Source organism: Puntigrus tetrazona, chromosome 22, assembly GCF_018831695.1.
Source record: "Puntigrus tetrazona isolate hp1 chromosome 22, ASM1883169v1, whole genome shotgun sequence".
Classification (NCBI taxonomy): Eukaryota; Metazoa; Chordata; class Actinopteri; order Cypriniformes; family Cyprinidae; genus Puntigrus; species Puntigrus tetrazona.
Genome location: NC_056720.1, coordinates 7,265,215 through 7,288,290, shown reverse-complemented (window position 1 = coordinate 7,288,290; position 23,076 = coordinate 7,265,215). Strand labels below are relative to the sequence as shown.

At 37.8% G+C, this 23,076-nt stretch overlaps 1 protein-coding gene across 3 annotated transcripts in view; it reads left to right on the top strand.

The window, feature by feature from the left end:
- The first annotated feature begins 4,505 nt into the window (after positions 1-4,505).
- Positions 4,506-23,076, top strand: part of cntnap5b (contactin associated protein family member 5b) — a 48,885-nt gene continuing 30,314 nt past the window's right edge. Inside the window, exons 1-4 of one of the 3 annotated variants that reach the window (XM_043223787.1) lie at positions 4,506-5,009; positions 17,794-17,904; positions 19,068-19,261; positions 20,882-21,029. In XM_043223787.1, the coding sequence (XP_043079722.1) occupies positions 4,940-5,009; positions 17,794-17,904; positions 19,068-19,261; positions 20,882-21,029 (523 nt within the window). In that variant the 5' untranslated portion in view covers positions 4,506-4,939. The remainder of the gene's footprint in view (positions 5,010-17,793; positions 17,905-19,067; positions 19,262-20,881; positions 21,030-23,076) is intronic. The other 2 variants (XM_043223786.1, XM_043223788.1) reach the window with 2 other exon arrangements.

Below are 23,076 nucleotides of genomic sequence, written 5' to 3'. Positions count from 1 at the left end.
GAGATAAACACGGTGTCCTTTTCACAGAAAGACTCACTCTCTCTACTTCTTAGCATGTTTCTCATGCAGCGTTGAGGAGTTAGAAGCACATTTTTTATTAGTAGCACAACAATAGATCAGCTGTTTTTCAAGAAATACACTGAATTTTAAAATCAAATCTTTTTTTTTTTTTTTTTTTTTTTTTCCAACGTTATATTGCTGTACAGCTCAGTGTAACATATGGCATTTTAAATCACTACTTGGTAGGGCTGAAAAATGTTGATTCGTTTAGTGAGTTGGTTCACTTCTTTCTTTTATGTCATTAGTCTGGGATGAATTCGTGAGATGAAAAGATACGAATGTGGAAGCATCTATTTAAATCTATTGTTTTTATTCCAGTGCGTCGTCGCATCATACTCAAGGTTGCTCTATACTGAGTGTATAAATGCGATTCAAACAAAGTCAGGTCGTATTTATTTTTTAACGTGCGAAAAATTTCGGCCTCAAAATATTTTCTAGTTCTAGTGAAACAGTCCTCTTGTTCATGTGCACGTCTGATTCTTTTTAATGAATCGCTTGGCGTAAATGCTATATTGACTGCTTTGTTTACTTCATAGTTGGTTCATCTTAAACATTTGGACAGACGTGTGAACAAGAGGATTGTTTGATTCGTTTTAACGAATCCCTTCAACCCAAAAGCTTTATTTTATCTGCTTCAATCGCATTGTTCTAGTAAATAATTGCCTGCTTTATTTGCTTTCTAGTGGATTTGCTTATCTTAAACAATCCCCTTGTTCAAGTCTGTTTAATTGTCTGATTCGTTTTAGCGAACCACTTTATCCTAAATGCTTCAATCTCCGCTTTGTTTGCTTTGTTCTAGAAAATTGGTTCGTTTCAGTTCTCGTTCATACGTCTGATGTATGATTCATTGTACTAAAGCACTTAATCCTATATGTTCTCTGCTTCAGTTGCTGCTTTAGTGAACTAGTTCGTTTTAAACAATCCTACTACTCTGTTCAAATGTTTGACCCATTTTAGATAATCACTTTATCCTAAAACACTCCATACTCTGGCCTCATTTGTCCTAAATTACCCAAAATTTCAAAATAAAATTCACCGAGTAAAATTTCTTACCATTTTTTTAATTCAAGTTAGTTACATTTTTCCTTTTTTTTTTAACTCCAAGCTGCTTTTTGTGCATTTTGACAGTAGATTAACTACTTGAATTCGTGAGTAGCTCATATCATGGCAAGCTACATCTTCGAAATGGCTTTTCCAACACCATTCTCATCTCACCTCCATGCAACTGGATGACACCCGTCCAGTCTATCATTACCCAGCTTATTAAAGTGAGGTTAACCAAATGAAATCCGAACGCTTTCAACCACAGGTGCAAGGCGAGAACCTTGACCGCGGATGGAAGACGCGAGACGTGAGAAGCCGGCGGGGAGAGTAAATTAAAAGCCGCTAATCTGTAAGTCTAAAAGCATGATCAGAGCCACAGCATGATGGGACTTTAAAAAACGATGAGGCAGGAAATGGATCTCCGGCGAGAGAAGACCAGGATGAATTCCCAATGAGGAGACTAGGAAGTAGAATTCCAGACGATGGGTTGTAATATTCTAGACGCACTTTGGAATATGTGACCTAGAAAACTGTTTTAAATCTAAATAAATGATTTAATATGTTATGCATTATATAAATTGTTCAAATGTTATTTTCTATTTGACAAAATAGCTTCGAATAGAATTATCCATAGTTTTGTTTTGATATAATTAAAAAAAAAATTATATTTCTTATGGATTTACATAATTACACATTTAAAGTTCAATTGGACTTTTATGAAAATGTGGGGAGGGCATTTTGTGGAATTTATGACCAGTTAATGGGCAAGTTAAAATAATAATAATAATAGTTTTACTTGTAATTACGTTTACATTTATTACGTGAATTTATATATGTATACATTTAAAATTCAAAATCTGAGAGAATTGAGAAAATTAGCCAATCGTTAACCTTTGTCCTTCAAAATATTGTTCATAAAGCATATGATGACTCATGCTGTTCTCGGTGTTAATGTTTCTGACCTCATGAAATGTGAATTATCATTTGCATTATTTTGCATAAAAATAATTATAAATACACCTACAGCTATATCTAGTGCTGGACTTTCATATTTTATGTATTTAAGTGTATTTAAAAAGTAAACATTAAATCCGTATGCGTGTATGAGAGATAGATACGTGATAGATGGATAGATAGATATGATTCATGCACTTCTTTGCATTTAATAGCATTGCATGCTTATTAATCTATGCATTTCTTTCTTTTCCGTAAACACCTTCACTGTATGTACCTAAAAATTCCCTGTGACCAAATGACCGCAATTCCATTGTGACGACGTTCACGCTTTCTGTTGGAAGTTGATGTATGAACAAGAAAAAGATATTTATCTCCCGGAAGATGCAGATAATAAACACTGTGCGCATGGCTGACCGCTATCAGTGCGCAGGCTGTATCAAAGTAGGTCTTTGCTCTTTGAACAGAGGACGGTGTCATTCTCCGTCCAAATGACCTCTGGGATTAATGCTCTAATCCCTGTACTCTGGATTCCAATAATCCAGTCTCAAACACATGCCATTGTGCCCCATGAACTGCCGACAGATTACCGCTGCATTTGTGAAATGCATTAACACTAATGTGCGTGTGTATTCAGCGTATGCATCTTGAGCTCCCTCGGTTACGTGAGGCTCATAAAACAGTCGCGTCATGATGACTTCAACTTGGTTTTTTTCTGCGTAGTGTATCATGATGGATCACCGAGCACTCGCCTTTGTGTTTTAGATGATACGGAGAATAATTACCTCACTTACCCCAACTTTAATTCTTCGATCTCAAAGGAATTGCGTCGCATTAGCATCCCGGAGAGAAACGGTGGTACGGCGATGCTAATCTCTGAGAGTTCGCAGACAACATTTTTCAGGTAGAAAGCCTCGGGTTTGTCACTTTTAAAATTGTAGGTAAACTGCATTTTCGCTTGATTTTTAGAGTCAGATGGTTTTCAGCCAGCGGTCTATTTAGTCAATGGAAACTTGTCCTTGAAAGGACAAGGAGCGAAAGGAGAGCAAATGGAGGCCTTTGCTGAAGTCTCCGATTGGAAACGACTAAACGCACAGAGAACATTTTCACATTTTTCCGATCTTACGGCGAAAGCGTTCCTGCGGGTAATTTTTAGCAAGACGCGAAATACGCGACGTACGTTATTGCGTACATATTTCGATGCGCTGAAAGAGTACTTTTTTTTTTCCTAGAACAGATAACGTAACAAACGATGTTAGTTTTGTGTGCCTCGCCGCAGATCTGCCTTGAAATGTCCGCTGAGTGGCGCTTTGACTCTAAAGCGCTGTGATGTTTTCAAGTAAAGTAATATATGTGCTACACCTAAACCTATCCAATAGTACGACCAAAAGTGAATGTAACGTAAAAAAACGCAAGCATGCCACTTTAGCTTTTTCGTTCTCTCATCGTTCATTCCTTTCGTCGTTAGTCAAGCTCTTCATTCTCAATTTCATGCTGGCTGAGTTACAGAGCAAGCAAGTCCATTTCTGTATAACCGCATACACGAATCACCATCTATACAGGTGGAACTGGGGAAGGTGGAGGGTTTCTGAAGCGCCCAAACACTAGAGATACGTCTGAATTTTGAGCAGAGCGCTCACTGGCGACAGATACAGCAGAGAACCAATCAGCTCTGCCATGTGATAATGATGTCATTGGACCAGACTGAGTTAGACCCGTTCACTGGATTACCGCTTGTGGTCAAAAAACGCGAGATTCCAGATGTAGAATGGAAAACGTCTAGACATGCTTTTTTTTTAATGCAGTGTCATAAACGAGACACAAGAGTCCGCTTCCCATTGAAAAACAATGGGGAAATTTGTTTTTAAAAAAAAGGAGGAGAAACACAAGTCCAGTAGGCTATGTTGTGGGTTGTGTATGTCTCCAAAAATGTCAATTCCAACTCAAGTATTTCTCTAAAAATATTATATTTCATATTTATTTATATCTATATTTTAATGTACCATCTTGTTTTTTTAACCAAACCTGGTGTCCTGCGTTTCATTTGAACTGTAAACAAGTCCATAATGTGCTTGATACTGCTTGTATTTGCTACCCCATTGTTTTACCACATAATGATAAACTATGGTTTGCAGAGCAAATTGTTTTATTTGCACTTTTTACTTATAGCTGCCAATGAACCGGAAGTCCCGCGCAATCAAGGGAATTTTAGGACAAACGTCAGAGCCGCCGCGTATTTAACATTAGCTCATTTACACAGCATTAAACTACAGTGTATTAGACTGTCAGACATACGCGAACGTGATAAACGTTACGGACGTTTGCACCTGGAGATGCGCTTCAGCAGCGTCGTGTGTGAAACTGGAGCGCGTCGGTGAGCGCTGTCCACATGTGTGCTGCTGAAATCTCTCTCTCCCTCTCCCTCTCTCTCTCTCTCTCTCTCTCTCTCTCTCCCTCTCTCTCTCTCTCAAAACTCAACCGCTTTCCACAGATCGTATCATTCGGCTCACAGCGCACAACCTCTCCACGCTGCGTCCGCCGGCTCGCTCATCAAAACGCGCAAAGTCTCATTCTGACCTCAGCATCTTCTCGAGTTCAGCTGGACCTGAACAGTTCGGAATACGAAGCAGATCTGAAGGCGTCCAGACCAACCCCAAAAAACTTAGCGCGCGCAGAGTCTCGTGGGAAGAGCCTAACGTATGTCTTTAAGAGGAACTATGGGGGGAGCGTCTCGTTCGATTCATCACCGGACAGACTAGCCGAAGAGCCGCTGGAGCCGACCCCGAACTGGCTGTTTGGAGCTATTTTACGCTGGCTGGGAATATAGTGCAACTTGGATAAGCGTTGTTGTGCGTTTGGAGAGGTGACGAAGGCGGTGCTGATGGACGCGCTGAGTCTCCACGCGTTCGCGCTCCTGTGCGCGCTACGCGCCACACTGGCAGCAAACAACTGTGAGTAGCCTTTTAATAATAATAATAATAATAATAATAATAATAATAATAATAATAATAATAATAATAATAATGTATTTTAAAATTAATAAAATTTTAATAAATAAATTATACTTTAGAATTCTTAATGTAATTTATTATGTTATGTATATTTATTTATTTTTTATTAGCATTTTAACTTTTAAGAATTATAAAATAATGTATGTTATAAATAATGTAATGTGCATATGTGTCTATATATATATATATATATATATATATATATATATATATATATATATATATATATATATATATATATATATATACTGTTATGTCTGGAATCTGGTGCGTGAAGTTGCATATATGTAGCATTTACTACAATTAAGCTAGTTAAATTTAAAGCTAAAGTTAAAACTTTAGAGAGTAGTGGAATTGTAATACAGTCTTTGTCAGCAGATTTTCTTTTTTTCAGGATCATACTTAACTTTCAAGTTGCAAAACTCACTCACTCACTGATTTAGTGTCTTTGCACAGCTTTCAGAATGAGGCTACCGCACATGCATCATCATCATTTGTATTCTTTATTTATTTTTTACGCTTTTGTACAGCATACATTTGTTATCCGCGCATCTCTGTGGGCGATGCTTTTTAACTGCCTGTTCGGATTCTTCCACTGGATTCATGCGAAGCTTTTTTTGTTTGTTTGTTTTCCTTTTTTCCTTCCTTTTTTTAAGTCCAGAAAGCAAACGCACGTCACGCGATTCCCATAATTTAAAGACTCGGGACTGTGAGTAAGTTAATCAATAGATAGATTTCTGCATCGATCGGTGAGATCTAAAGAGGGGCTCCTGCGCTCCGCTTCAGAGAGGTTCCTGAACGCTAGGCGGCGCTGTTTCCTCGCATAGATCAGCTTGTAATGCCATTGACATCTAAATGAGTCAGCGTCGTGTTCAAGGGCCTTGCACATACCATCAGTGGCACTTATAAAGATTTATGTAATTCGTAGGAGGACATTACTTAAAAGAAAAGTTTTGCAGTAGGACTAAATGGCTCGGGAATAATCGTAATCACAATTTAAAAGCCTATAATTTCGCACATTCGCGGTACACCGCCACAGGTTATTTAAGATCAACGTTCGATTTTTAGTTGATTCACACTGCATAGATTGATTTTAAACGGCTTGATTAAAGAAAATCTGGCGACCCGGCCATATAAAGGAATATAAACGGAGCAGGCAGGCGACGCTTGGCAAAACTTATTTCCACACTTGTAAATGTGATTCTTATATCTGTTGAATTGAGATTTGCATTACTCTCTGAGGAAGATTTGTTGCCTCAGACTCTGGTTAGGCACTCGGGGTTGTCCAACATGAATATGCAAATCCCTTATGGTTCATTTGCATATGTGTCTAAACATAACATCCATAAAAAACTTGGCAAGTTGGAATCCAGGCCATGTTTGTGGATAGCGACTGGTGCCTTGACAGTTAATTTAATGTTAGAAATTCAGCATTATCCATCATATATATATATTTCGTTATTTATATATTTTAATTGCATAAAAATAGATTTAATTTGATGAGGTTTTGTAACTAGATGTGCACACAGATGGATAGATGTCACTTGATTTAACTCGTTTTACTTGCATAATTCAGATAATCTTTTTTTTTATTCACTCTTTAGCAAAATACTTTATAGGTAATCGTTCATTTTTATTTTTAATTACTTTTCTATTTTACATATGGATGGGTGGATAGATTATTATTATTTTTTTACCTAATGTAACTTTTTTTTTTTACTTTCAGAATTCATATAGATGAGTAGATAATAATTCTCGTTTAATTTAATCAGATGCTTTTTAGATAGGCGTGCTTGATGTAACATTCATTTAATTGTGAAGCGAGATACCATTTTTTGATTATTTAGTTTGCCGAAACAAATGATATTAAATGTGAGATAATTTGTCATTTCATTCGAGTTAATTGCATACGTGTTGTGTGTGTGGTTGTGCGCATATTGCCTTTTAATGCGTGTTTCGGCTCCGCAAAGCCCGTGCAGAGTCGTTGGTGTGAGAGACTTCAGACTTGAGAATTGCCTTTCACAATGCAAAGCTTGAATTGGCCAATCAAATGGCTATTTACCTTTTAAATATCAGCTTTGATTGGCCCGTCACGTTCCGTCTGATCCGTAACCTCAAAAGCACATCATCCTTGACTGGAAATGGCTTCATGTTTGTGGCATAATTAGTAGCGCCTTTCTGGCCAAATAAATATTAGTGTTAGATAATAATTATAGATTAGAGATATAACAGAAGGCTGCAGGACGTTGCAGGCACGAAACCATCTGTGGTTAAGCGCGAGCAGTTTGCTGATATTAATAACCGCACTAACCGCGCCGTTCTCATAACCCATTAGGTTGCACAAATTATAATTAACAAACTCTTCATACAACAGATTGCAAATAGATAGAAGTGAGTCTCGTAATGTAATGCGGAACTGGAGCGAGGCCTAGAAACCCGCACTGAAAATAACAACGCCTCCATATACTTTATTTAGTGCTGTTTGTGAATGATTTGGAGATAGGTATTCTTGCGAGGTGAAAAGATTGTAGTCTATTAAATATAATGAGGGGAAAGTGTCTTTGAGAGAGTCTGTAGTTGGTGGCCTAGATTTCCCCTTTCCGCTTTGATCGAACATGCCTGACAGCGTTCAGCCGAAAAAGTCAATTACTGCTTTTAATTACCAGATCTGGAAGGTCCAGACTCCGAAAAATCAGCGGGGACCTTATTCTATGCTCTTAAATCGCGAAAATAAAGAGGTTGTAAAGATGCGGTTGGTGCTTTCGGACCCCAAATGGTGTGTTCGCCAACGACTGGCGACAAAATCTAATATCGACCGTTATAGATTTCAGATTCAATCAAAACAAAACAAAAAAATTATTCTTCTTTAATCCTTTAAAACCAAACAACTCGATTTGTGCAAAAATGATCACGTTTTTGATTTGCAGTGTATGACAGCACAACAATGTTGATTGCTCCTTTTAAGTATCTGATCTGGAAAGTCTAGACTTCGAAAAAATGATGACTTGGGGTCTGCTTCTCCAGTCATTAAGATAAAGAGCTGCGATTGGTGCTTCGGGACCTAAATGTGTTGATGTTTCCGATGAAAAACACTGTGCATAAACTACACTCTCAAAAACATAGGTGTCCACGACGTCATAGAAGAACCTTTTGGTCTAAATGGTTCCATAAAGAACCTTTAACACCTGAAGAACCTTCTGTTTCACATAAGGTTCTTTGTTCACCACTCTTGTTTGACCCTGTGAACTCAATCAGTCCTAGAAGAATTTATCCAAAAACTAATTTTTGGGTTAAAAGTTTTCTTTGGTTATTTGCTATATTTGACAGCAAGTGAAATCAAACGCACATTAACGGAAAAAAAGTGAATTACAATTTTTTACTCTTATTTTAACTCTGAATCCCAATCTGTACTGGATGAAAAAAATAGTTTTTGATTCGCAATATTTAAAAGCTTTTATCTATTTAATTACTTCATCTATAAAGTCTAACTCCGAAGAGAAAGAGGGAAAATAAATGTAGAGACCTTATTCTGCTCTTAAATTGTAATAGACTGTAGATTATAGAATAAGGATAGTAAAATAAAAGTTTGTAGAGCCGTGGTTTGTGTTTCCACACAGAAATGCTACATTTGTCAAGAAATGGTGTCTAAAATATTGATGTTTTCGATGAAAAGGAAGTTGCATATGAAGTATTTTTAGTTTTGTTTAACCCATTTTAAACACAGTCAGTCAAATATGGACATTTTGGACGAATTTTTTTGTTGTTGTACTCTTTAACCCTTCAAAACCCAATAAGTCATCGATGAATTTGCACCAAAAAGTCATAATCAATATTTTACATTAATAACAATACATGTTACAATTTTGTCCTTTTTTTTGAGGCTTGTGTAAATTATGCATGATAGTTGCTTTTTATTTTTTTGTACAGTGCCACGCATTTTTTGGTTAGCGACCCGTCGGTTGCGAACCGTTCTAATGTAAAAAGGACGCTAATTAGGTTACGTTCATTCAGTTTACCCGATGCGAACTATGAGAGAGAACAAAAACTAGCTGGTTCACGGACGGTTAGGGCGTCTCGTCTGGCCTTGTAACTCTCAAACGTCTCTCTCTCCTTGTCTAGGAAAAGAAAAGCGCCGTGCTTGCACTATACAGTAGATCATTGTCTAACTCAATAATTGCCTCTATCTTGTCAGCACATGTGTCAGCTGTAATTTTGGCCCCAAACAAGAGGCGGATCCATAGTCGCTGTAAAAGCCTGACCTTAGAAGTTAAAGACAAACAAACCCCTCCTCCCCCAACCCCATCACCCACCTCCAAACTCCCGTCCTGCTCGTAAATGGCCTTTAGCCCGCGTACCTCTGTCTGATTTTCACTGCCGATGACTGTTTATCACGACAGCGCCATTGGGTATTTTAAGACATTTTATAAATGCCAGAAAATCTATTCTGAAAGATGCGTGGGTTGAAAAAAAAAAAGAAAAGAAAATGAGAGAAAGATGAAGAAAAAAGGCAAAGATTCTTTCTGAGAGAGCCGAGGAACATCTTGGTTTTTAATAAGTGGCAAATTCCATAGAAAATCGTGAACCGGTAATCAAAAGATAAGTAATCTAGTCGGAATTCCTCTTCAGGGACCCCTGCTGGTTTGCTGATGTTGGTACTAGTGAAATAACAAGATATTAATTATATAAACAAGTTCTGTTCTTTTTTGTTCTGTTCTGTTTTGTTGGTAAGAACGTCACATCGACTAGCAGCTGCTTAGAAGTGTAAGCGGCCGTATTGAATGTTACGAAAATAGTTTATAACTGAAGGGCTGAATAAAAAATATAAATGGTTTTAGGTATCCATTTGAAACTATTTTCACTGAGGAATTGCTTGTAAGTTTCGCAAATGATTGCATGAAGTAATTACAAGTAAAGCGTTAAATTAAACCTGGAATTTTAAAGTAGAAGGCTGTATGATCATACTAGTTTTTCAATCTGATTGGTTTATGGCGTGAGTTCCTTAAGTGCATAAAACGAGCTTCATTTCCTAATCATTGGTTTGCACAAATTTAACTTTGTGCTTAAATTTACTTCAAATTTTTAGTACTTTTAAAGTAGCAAATGCTTATTTAAAAAAAAAAATTAACATGTGCAAATAAATAAGTTAACACAATTATTACTTTTAAAGTTTTTATGCTTTTCTTTCTCTCTGCTGTTGTTGTGTTTTCTTTCTAATCGTTTGTAAAGACTGTTGCGCAAACAATTTCGGTCTAATTTTGTCCATGCTAATCTGTAAACGTGGTACAGTCGTCACTTTGAAGAAGGCTATTTTATCGTGAAGTATAATCCATTAATCTTTGTTATTTTCCTTTATACTTCATTTTCACGTTTCGTCTAACGCAGCAAGTTACTTATTACTTAGTAATTACTTAGTAATTATTTGAAATTTACTAACAGTGTCTGAGTAAAAATTGAATGCGGGTGCATTAAAACAAAACGCGATCGGTCACTTTTCGTGTCAGGTGGGCGGCTCTTAAACATAATAAGCGGCAGGAAGGACCAAACTTTACGCCACTAGTAAAGAGTTCTCATTGTTGACTCGAAATATACATGAACTCAAAAACCTTTCGAATGAGTGCAGACATACAGCATGCAAACTTCGAAAACTCACATGCAAAGAAAATCTCCCGAGTTTATAAAAGATATTTAACACGTTCTCACGAAACACACACCTCAACCAGGACCCTCCAGCCGTCACCTCTCAGAGAACCGCCATTCGATGATTGACGGATTTAATCCATCAAAGCAAAAGCCGGCGATGATAAACCTGAACCCGGCTGACGTTCAGTAACTTGAAAACAGACTCCTTTAATGTATCTTCCCTTAATGAGATGCTGTTCAGTCTGTGTTAGTGGGCGTTTAGTCTGCCAAACATATGCTCCGCAGCTTCGTAAATATCATCCAAAGCACAAGAAACTCTTAACAAGCCGCTAATGGCGTTTCACGAATATCCCAGAAAGTTCTGCAGGCATCCCACTCATCGTGAAACGGCACCGGAGATGTTCCCTGCTCTGATCAGTGCAGGAAAGGTTGAGTAAACACATCTCCATAGCTTTGAGGGTGTCCCAGTTGTGTGGTGCTGTTTATTTAAGTCAATGACCATTTGGAGGCCTTTATAAGTTTGTTTTTCTGAGACCGCTGTGTTAACCAAAGGGGAAAAACACCAACAGTGTAAAACGCTCAGCTATATCTGGCCATATGCGTACTAAGCGGCTTCGGCTGTTGCAATATTAATGCTCAAAACTTGTCATACTTCCAGATTCCCGTGTAAACTATAGTCCGTGAATTTTCTCTAATGTCAAGGGCATTGAAGTTGAGTTGTTTCAGAATATTTATGAAAATAAATGAATAAAAAATGTAATGTAGTTAAAAATTAATTTATGTTTTATTATTTATATTTAACAGGTTTTTATGTATATTACCATTATTATTAGTAGTAGTATTAGTAGTGGTAGTATGTTAAATTGGTATAAAAGCATATAAATATAACAATAAAATTGCTATACATTGTATTATTTGTATTACTATCATTCCTAGCAGTAGTACCATTATTATTAATTGTGTACGGTATTCATTAATTGTATATAGATGTTATATTTTTCTTTGAATTGATATTTAACTTCATTAAATCTCATAAAGCATTTATGATTAGCATTTTTATTCATTTTATCACTCATTTATAACACGTTTTCTTGATTAAATATACGATAACACATAATCGGCACTTTTTTAAAACTCGTCCATATTGGAAAACTGCTATTTTAAATTGAATGCGGTGTTCTGCAAGAACTTAAAACGAGTGTGGAAGCAATATGGATCATTCCCACAGTGCAGATCATCTACCTATCCGACGCACTGCAGGATGGTGTAATGGAGGACAGAGAGAGAAGATTATATCTTCACATCTGTGTTTTACTAGTTACTATCACGGGGCCGCCGCTGTGTTTTTGCAGTTGAGACTTCAAATCATTATTATTGAGTTTTATATAAAGCAGAATAGCTCAAATCGGTTTAAAACACACAGGTTTAAGGTTGTTTTTAGCGGAAACCCACGAAAAGCAGCTATTTAGCCGAACGTCCGGGCTGCTCTTCTGCCTTAACTGGGCGCAAAGCATAAAAGCGCTCCTTCGCAGAATAGGTTCGTACAAAATAAACACAGAACGCAAATTGTTATTCAGAGAAAGTATTTCTTTTTCACTGAAGTGTCAGTCGATACATGCACATGTTCTGACATGTACATCTCTGAACCGACTCCGGATCAATCGAGATCTGATTGAGTTTCTCAGCGTAAACTCTTAGAAGCAGTGTATGTGTGATGAATGAAGGAGTCCTTTGTGCTTTAAGGTTGTTTCACAATAAGAAAACGAGCATAAAACGCAGCAATTCTGTCATTGCTTACTCCGAAACGGCATATGGATTTACACACGAGAACAACGCAACAACATCAGGGTATTTAAATAATGACAGAATTTGGTTTTGTTCCTGTAAACCAAACAAAAATGTCAAACAGTGTGGCTGAATTGATTTTATGTTTACGTCTCCCAATATTCCATTCATATTCCATGATGTAATAGCCTCATCTTGCTATCGAATCCTCAGTTAAGTAGGTGACCGTAAATTATGTGGGCTTTGTTAGGCTCTTCTCGTTGTGTTCTACCTGCTGAGGAGAGCGTCGAGTGTCACAATGGAAGTGAAGAGTCTCTCTGTGTCGCTGTCAGGTTTAAATAATAGCCTCTCTTTCATTTTCCTCTATTACATCAGCCTTCGCTGCCATGGGCAACCGCTAGTAAAATCAGGTCAGAGCTAAATGCCAAGCTTGAAGAGGGGAGCAGAAACGTGGCCCGAGTCATTTTAATTACCCAAAATGCTGTGAGATAGGGCACAGGGGTCTGAGGTACTACTGTAAATGGGACATGTCTAAATTTGAAGCGCTATTGTGGAAAAAAAAGAGGATGTTAGTTGTTTTCTGTTTTGTTTTTATTATTTTATTTTAGCATATTTTTTTTGTTTTCACACAACAAATGCTAAAATGACAATAATATAATAATAATAATAATAATAATAATAAATATTATATTATTTACTTACAAATATTTAATACTGCTATGCCTGTATATAATATATATAATTTTGTATTTTTAATAGCAATAATTTAAATAGAAATTATTACTATTATTATTAATATTATTACAATAGCATTATTCTAAATAATTAAAATGCTGCTAATATATATATATATATATATATATATATATATATATATATATATATATATATATATATATTATATTACATTATATTGGTATTATTAACAAATCTACATTACTCCAGTTAAAAATGGTACAAACAAGGCAGAATCTTCTTGATGTTTAATCTATACATATGTTGCTCTTAGTTTTATCTTCACATGCAAGATTAAACCTCTCTCACGAGGCTCAGGAATGATCCACAATTCTTAAACTACTTGAACGTGTTGGGAATAATAATTCTTTATCACATAGCATGAAGAGGAGAATTAGAATGATCATTGAGAGCCTGGTTTTCAGTGGATAGAACCTGGTTCTTCAGATCAGTATCTTTTTCTGAAGTGTGTCACTTCTGCACTACAGTCATCAAATGTACTAGCTTTGAATGCTAGTAGAAGTGATTTGATAGCATCATGGAATTGTTTTATAGTTGATTTATCTGTATACGTGATTTTTTTCATGCAGTCATGCAGTGTTTTGGTTTTTCAATCCAAAAGATTACGAACTTGATTTGACGTGTTTGTTAATTATAGAGCCAACTCAAAAAAAGTGTATAAATATATATAGGTGTGTGTGTGTGTGTAGGTAGATTAACTGTTTATTATGTTTATGTTTGGTAACCTTTAGTGTTTCTTGTGTCATTTAATTTAATTAATTTGCTGTCTTTATATTTATAGCTTCATATAAACAAAAACGCTCATAACATTATGCATTTAGCTACTTTTAAATGTTGAAGAGTTTTGGCCTACTAACTAGTGTCTGAATACAAGTTTTGGCATTTGGAAAAGAAAGCTTTAATCCACAGAGGACGGATTGTATTCTGTGTACAAAGAGATCTGGGACACTTCGGGACCGTGCAAACTCTCCAACAGGATTTAAATGAGTGTTTCACAGTTTCTACAGGATGTAGGTGTCCATTCACAGATGTCTAGGCGTTCAGCATTTTCAGCTTCCATCTAACCACCCCATCCCCCATTCCGTCTTTATGCCTCCATTGGAAAAGTTTGTTGGAGGCACCGGACCCAATTCAATGTGGGAAAAGCTTCTTTAAAACTGCATTAGAAATCACATGTTCTGTCACAGCGCAGATGCACTGGGACATCCAGGGATTCCATTAAAGGTGCGGACTCTTAAAAGCGCAGCTGGGGTCAGGAAAAATGGACTGTCGTGCTGGGTTTGCACCAGCCTGCTTTTACGTCTAATAAAGCGTAAGAATACCGCATGGGAGGGGGAAAAAAACCTCGGCTTAGAAATGCTATTTCTTGGATTCTTGCATCCTCTAATAGCCTCATACTTGTTCTTCCAAACCGCATTTGCTTGAAAGGTTTGAGTCTTAAACAGTCCAAAGAGTTGCGAAAAGTAGAGAATTGAGTTAGTATTGTCAAATGGATGTTTTATATGATTCTGAGAGCTTGCTTTTGTAAATGTTTGTGAATAACAGCCAACTCTTTGTTACAATGCTAACATTTCACGCCATTTGACCGTCTAGCAAGCAAAACGGCGAATTAGGCGACCTATCCTCAAGCTAATACCAGTGCTGCTGAGTTGTTTTCCTCCCATAAACATTAATTTCGCAGCATGCATATGTCAGTAGATCTGGCAGTGCTGACTAGGAGAATTTCCAAGGTAAACATAAAAATTTAATCTCCCCCACCCTTCCAACCCTTCTTCGTATTCATGCCGAGCATCCATCTGATCCCGGTAGAAACAATTACGAGTAGTGTGTTTGTCAAATGGAGGAAAAACAATGTTTTTTACAGTTCAATATGTAGCCCTTTGTGTGCGCTAACATCCTTTTGCTTTCACTCTTATCGTGAATTGTTATTTAAAAAAGTGAGCAGTGTTCTTGATCCATTAAACAACTTTATAAATGACATGCATACATGAGTACACTTCATTTCCACTAATTAATAAGCTAAGCTGAGATTAATATTAGCATGATTAACCAATTATGTATGCAGCAATCAGGTCATTGTATTTGATTAGAATAAATGATTATTCTGATGATTGGCAGAAGTTCAAATATTACAGAATCGAAATAGGCAGTTTGAAAAAAAAAAAAAATCTTGATTTTGTTTCCTTGATTAACTGTTTGTAGACCAATAGAAAAGGTTGAATAAATTATTAATTGCTTCTCCTAAGCATCAACTAGATTACATGGAGAGAAGTCTCTTGCCCCCCAGATCGTGCTCCGAAGAAAACGATCTCAACACTGTGTCAGACTATACTCAGATTTGTCAAACCCAAGAATAGCTTAAGCAACCAAAGTCATGGATCTTAATATAAACTCAAGCTTTTCTTATCTTGAAAGGTTGATGAAGTTTCCTGTGATAACTTTTTGTCTTCTAGGAGAACCGTTGTTGCATGACTGAAAAGTCCTTTCTTGATGTTTTCTGAGCTAAGAAAGAGCAAGATCTAAGCAATATTCCCACCCACCCCCCTCTGGAGAACTTTATTTCTGAAGACTAAAAAAGCAGGCGATATGAAACAACTCATTATTTGGACTTATCTGGTGTTGGGACACTGACCTTGTTTGTGGATTGTAATCTTTAGCAAGTTGTGTCTTACCATGCAGTGTCATGTAGTCATGGATGTATTGTAGAACAACTGTATGTACTTTATCCAGCTTAGGATAGGTAAAGGACACTCAATGCTGAGTATGTTGCAGCAACTTTTGTTGCCTGATTGAGCATCGCTTTCATCGAACCTTCCTCCTCCAATGTCCTTGCAATGCACAATGCCCTTTGGAACTAATGGATCTACATCATTCTCTGAAAACCTCTTCAGGTATCCATAAATTTTATTTATCAACTGCAGTGGTTTTTAACCTCGACCTCTTCAGTCAAATAAATTTCTTAAGGTCAAAACATTCCAGTCGCTGAATAACATGAATACCCACACTGTTAAGGCGCTTCTGAGTTTGCATAAGCGAATGCTATGGATCGATTGGCTTCAAATGGCACTGTGCATCGCAAAAATGTACTGTAGAAGAAGCAAGGGTCAGCCAAAGTGATACAAAAAGTTAAACTGGTAACATATAGATTTGTAGTTTTAAGTGGTAAATCAGTTGCTTCAATAGGGAATAGCATATTGGAAGGTTGTGGAAGGAAAAACTGACGAACTGGCATCCCACCAAAAGTTAAGAACATTTTAATGTTTACCAGAATAGGATCCTATAGTGTTTTCCGAATTCCTGTGTGACTTCAAATAGACATGGCGCTTTCCACTCCCTCAGAAGAGTTGTACACATTCCTGTCCATCAAATGCTTCATCAGAGCTTTCCCCCGTGTGCCTACAAACATCTTAAGAAATGAAGCTGCTGGTTTTTGGTCATGCTGTATCGATTCCCATCTCTTGTACCATCAGAGCACCAGGTGCTTGGCAGCCACTAGGTCATTTTCACTTCCCTCCTGCCCAAGGAAAAATCTAATCTGGTCTCTTTCCGCTGGTGGACGCAATGCTGCTGATCTCCTCCACACAACCGTCACCGCAAGTAAAAGCGGAAGCCCCTGTCAGTCATTCTCATCATTCATATTTATGAGTTTCAGAAACATCACTTGCTCAATTTGCCCACTTTACACGGAAAAGATCGAGAGATAGTCAGAGAGAGAGACTCCCTGTTGAAAAATGCATCATGGGGCGGGCTTTTAAGTGGCTTCGTCTAGAGGAAACCCGCTTTGGAAGTTGCCTGTTTATTAGGGATTTTTCCCAAACTAAATATACCATTGAGCCAGCAGAGGATGTTTTATTCTGGCTCAGGTATCTCTGTCTCTCAAAGTCGTTGTTAGAAAGAAGATGAGGCTAGCTACCGGGCTATATCCTTCCTATGACCTTACCCGGATACTCACTATTTCATTTTTTTCTGTCTCTTTATCTCTGCCTTTCTCCATCTCATCTCCCTGTCTCACCTTTTGCCTGGTCCGGAATACATTTGCAATTCTGTGAGTGAAGCTATTTGATGTCAGGCTCATTCAGAAAGCATTTGAAAGGTTAATTAGCTGAGAAATCGGTGCGGCTTTCTCAAACATTGAAATGAGAGCTGTTGTCAGATTCTCTAACTCTCTCTCCTTCTACTCGTTCCTTCTCATCGTTATCTTGGTCCACATGTTAACCCGAGGAGTGGATGTTGAAAGTTCCCATTTTTTGCTGAATAAATGAAGTTTGCCCAGTGTGTCTCACAGGCTGTTTTTTTAGTCTATTAAGTGGTATCTTCAGCCAAGGTTGAGAGTGTTAACAATTACTAGATTTGAAACATTCCCAGTCCACCTTATGCTTGGTGAATTGCAAAATGGGGAAAATGCAAAAGAGAGGACTTGGTCAATTACCCATTGGAAGCCGTTTGGTTTTACAATGGTGGGCATTCTAAACCAGAATAAACCAGTCAATCACAAACCTTGAATGTCAACTCTGATTGGTTAATTTATTTCCTGCTGTTCTAGACCACTGCAATGGGCCACTGGTTTCTGCTCTTCCTCCCACATCATTCCAGAGCTCCTCATCTTCCTCCGACAGTCAGTTGCCGTATTTTGCCAAACTCAACAGAAGAGATGGTGAGTAATCCCAGCATTAAAATATTAAAAAAGTACCCAAGTAATTGTATTATATTCCTATAAAAAACCTTGGCAGAATTGTAAAGTGATGGTAATACTGTATTAGTCATCCTTACTTAGTCATTTAGAGTGAATTTGATTGACATTTAGTTGACCTACAGGTCAAAAGGAGACCAAATAGTGAATTGCTCCCTGACAATGACAGTGACACCCATGTGAAACTGACCTGCTTGGCTCAGTACGGTTGTGTTAGTAGAGCAGCTCCTTGTGCTATGACTAGCGCTGGGTTTGCTGTCTATTTGCTCAGCCTTTTAATAGATACAGTGCCAATGTAAGTTAGATTTACAGAGCTAATTAGTGTGAACAGGCAAGCTTAAAAGAAGCTCACTTGGCAGGCTTGTCTGAAGTTGAGGCTTGGCTGGCTGCTAAATGCTTCGAATACCTTTTCTGTCTGTAATTAAAAGTTTAGCTTTTGTTAATAAAGGAATGTTTCTTAATTAACTACAGTGTTGAGCAGAAGCTAGCCGAAAGTAGCAATGCAATTTTACTTGCATGGCAGTATGCATTTTCAAAAGAGCTGTTTTATCATTAGCTTGCTACCTTTTCTTATAAATAGCATTCTAGCTTGACAACACAATATTTTGCTGCTTTTTAACATTGTGCTGTGCACAAATTAGCTGGCATTAAGTTAAAATGTCCAAGGTTTCTTTTTCTATCTGTCAAGATGTTTTGGGAATTCGGAATCATTTTATTGACTATTTGTAGTTGTGACATCATTTCCTCATGTCCATATTCATGGTGTGCTCTGAAACAACTGTGAATGCATGAAGTCTGTTGTAAATACAGCTCTATTGGTAATTGTAATCAATAGGTTTAAACTTTTTAACTTTTTAAACAGATTCTCGCAATGGCAAAACAATTCCCTTACAGATTTCACAACGCTCTTGGAAGTTGGTCATGGGTATTTGTCGCATTAAGTAACACAAATTTACTTGGTTTGAAAGTGACCTTTGTGTGAACAGTTTTGCTGAATGTATGCCGAATTTTTGCTGCATATACATAAAAATATAAGCTTCCCAGTATGAAATTGGACATAAAATAAGAGAACTAGAGAGAATTATTACAATATTATTTACAATATACCTCTTCTTTTCTTGTCTTAGGAGGTGGTGGCTGGGCTCCAGAACGAACAGACAGGCTAAGATGGCTACAGGTGGATCTGCGAGAACGGGTTGAGGTCACAGCTGTGGCGACCCAGGGTCGTTTCGGAAGCCCTGATTGGGTTACGAGTTACATGTTGCTGTACAGTGACACAGGAAGAGCTTGGAAGCAGTTCAGACAAGAGGACAACATAGGGGTGAGTTATCCAAGTACTCTTATAAATAAACCAGCCTTTTATTATATTTATAATGCATTAGTACTTTAGCCAGTGCAATAAGTACTGTAAAAGCTTTCTGGATAATGTGGATCAGGGGGGCTTTTATGACTAGAATAAAATGCATGCACACCCATAATCATTAAGCGTCTGTGTCTTTAACGAAATCATAATAATTTACTAGGATAAATTAATTCATCCTCCCCTGCACTTCCCATCAAAAACCAGCCACCCACGAAATGTTCAAATTTTAATTACCAACTTGAATTTCACTTAATCGCCTAAACTAAGATTAAATACACCCTCTATTTTGAGTGACGTGGCTTTATATCCCTTACAAAACTTATTTCATGGTCTCCTGACCTCACCGGTCACTGGCAGTCCAGCTGAAATCCGTGTCTACCCAACTTAAATTACGTTTTCTTTTTTGGTAGTTTTATTTTGACAACTTTGGAATCGATCGGCACGGCCCTTGCGCCACAAGAGACAGCGGTTGCATTGCCTCCACACTTACAGGCAAACAAATGGGCTTCACCCTCCTCTTCTGAATCAATACTAGTCATTTCAAAGCTCCATCATTCCCCGGCATTCTTATTTAGCTCGGCTCGAAGAGATCTGGGGCGAAACATTACTGAGATCTTACCTGCCATCTCCGTCGTCTCTCATTACGAAAGCTTGGATTCCTGCTAATGTAATCATCGGAGCAAAACAAACACTGAGAGCCGTAGGAGGAGGTGGAGGTGGTGTATACGTTTTCTGCGGCTAATTCATCTCATTACAACTTTATTTTTATTTAATTTTTTGTTCGTTGATGGTTTAATGTTTGGTTCTTTTATCTTCCACCCAGCGGGAGGAAAAAAAGGTGCTGATTAGTTTGAGAACGGAGTTTAATGGAAGTCTTTGAAGGTGTGAAGCATTTTAATGAGCAGAAGATTAAAAGATGTGGAACATTTTTAAAGAGCGGTAGGTGCCTCCTGGTCGTGCCATTTTTCTGGTAGGCTCTACAGCTGGAGGTAGGACCCCCAGCTATTCTAAACCTGGAGGTTTAGATTAGCAGCGACGCTTTGAGTGCAGCTTAAAGAAACTAACGCTGCCAGCAGCGCCCCGCTAACTTTATGTGTTAGTTTTTTTAAATCTTGGGTAAATGCGGCTTGGCAAAAGTTCAGCTCTATGTATAGATAATCAACTCTCTGACTTTGGAGGAGTTTCTTTGAGGTAAACATATATGCTAATTGAGACCAAGTTGGTTAATGTACCTACAGAAAGCTAACATACTTTCCCAGTAACTTTAATATCAGTTTTCCGACTTCTATAAGTGACCTTTATTAGCAAATATCAGGGCAGACAATGAAGAAATAGAATGAGAAAGCACATGCTAACTTGCCACATTAATGCAGGACAGCCAACAATGTACAAAGCTAACAATTGCATTTCAGACACGCATTTCAAAATAAACCTGAACCTCTACTAAGACCTTTCATCCAGCAGGAAAACCTTGCTTGATGTTACATCGATTCATTAACACATGAGGTGCACGTACTAAGGCCAGATCTCGGAAAAGTTATTGTTGGGCAAACTAACCATTTTTATTTCTTTCTGTAGACTTTCCCTGGAAATACAAATTCAGATGGGACTGTTCACCACAAGCTCTCACACTCCATAAGAACACGATTTCTGCGGTTCTTGCCGGTGGACTGGAGTCCCGGGGGATGGATGGGGCTCAGAGTGGAGGTCTACGGCTGTGCATACAGTGAGTACTGAATGTACATTTGGTGTCTAATTGGTACTTTATGTATTCCCAACGAAAGCTGGGATGAAATGGAAATTCATTTAGTCTTTTTTCTAAATTCATCTTATTGATTTTATTACTAATGCATCATCCCTGTTCATGTTAATTTTTGTTTGTTTGTTCTACATAGCGTCGTTTCACTCAAATTTATGTCACAATATGAAATACATTGCAACTCTAACATTCTTAAGACCTGTTTATGACAATGCAGATTTTCAGTGCGCAAATTTTGTGCAATAAACACTTTAATTTGAATTCAAGAATGTTAATGCATTCGTTCAAACTGACATGAGCAGTTGCATGTTGTCAGTGCAAAGGGGAGGCAGTAACTCCTCAAAATATTGGATTGGATCTTGGCTCCCCTGAGCCCCTTGCGTTTTAACACACCCCCTGAAGCGTGACTTTGGTGGGGGGTTAGCTGAGAATGAATGGGGGAAAGTCATGTGAGAGGAGGCAATGCGATATTATTGGATATGACTGATTATGTCTGGATGCAATTGGTTCATGCGATGAATCCCACGGGTTGTGTTCATGTGTTTCCACGCTCGCGAATAAGTCTCAATGAACAATATAACAGAAAAATATTTAATTTTTAAACGAAATACACTGCTTTAACGGTTACTGCCTGGAGTTGCTGTTTTGGAATAAATGTCACATTTGGTACATTTGGCTAAGCGACAGTAAAAATCAAGAATCTGTAACCAGCTGTTTTTCCTTTGTAATATTGTATTTAGTGTTGTTTGCCAAACATAGTTAACTTAAAAATATGAACTGCTGTTTGAAAATACAAATGGATTCTGAAATGTAAAGTCATGTAGCATTTTGAACAACCAGGTTATTTCGCTTCAAAAGCAAAACCTACTATCAGATAGTGAATTAGCATTTTCGTACAACCTCTCTGCCATTTTTTTATATTTGTGCTTGGTTGTAAATCGCATGTGAAAATCAGAATTGTTTTGCTAGCGTGAACAGGCCTTTATGCTGCCACAGAGAATTGAGGGGAAATTTTATTTTAATTTTAGCTTTATCGTACAAGCCAACCAGCTAAATGTATTTCCAGTGCAGAATTTCGTTTTTTCTTCAAAACTTCAGCACATTAAATTAAGCACTCATGTGTGTCCTCCACATACAATTGTGGTTTGAAGGAAGAAAGCTCTGGTTTCAAAAGTTCAGCTAGTCTGGCTAGTTCACTGTAATGTTGTTTTACTGCAGTTGGGTTGAGTTGGTTTAGACCTGCCTTCCCTGGGTATCAAAGTGCAGAGTAACAATCAATCGGTTACCTCAAGGGTAGCCAGCGCCACACGCCTTGTGCTTGAAATATTTATAACGCAGGCTTGCTAGTGCTCGTTTTCTGTCTTTTTTTCCTTCCCCTACTCCCTCCTTGTTTCTTTCTTTCAGTCTCTCCTCAGGTGCTTTGTATTTGCAGTCTGTGCACTGGCAAGACCAATTGTCAATTCAAAGCTTGACTCTGCGACCTATCACCGTCATGTTTATTCTCTAAACGTTAATTTTGTGAGATAGGGCGGAATGTGACACCGATGGGGGCGACTCGGTTTACCGTGTTGATCAAACATGATAAGTGGGTGCTGACCACACAGTATTTCAGTAATAGGGTTTGATAACGGAGACGCTAGTGCTTTCTCAAAGTCAGAGCGCTGGCAGGTTAGCATCAGCATTAGCGCGGCTTGCATTCCAGAAGAGCCGTGAATGAATCAAGGAGTGAATTAGCGCTCGGTAATTACGTTTATAATTAGCCCTGCGCTAGTATGCGCCAAACATACAATGGCTTCACACAGGGACGCTCAATGTTAGCACAAAGGACGTATGAACATATCTGCTAACTGAACTCAAGGGAAGAAATACAGAGGACAAACATAAGGGGGAAAACAGAAAATGTGGCGTCAAACGGGAAATTTAAACACGTCTGAGTCTTAAAAAAAAGAGAGACAGAAAGTGTATGCACACGTTCGGTATAGCGCATGGTCTCTATTCATATTTGTCTCCTGTA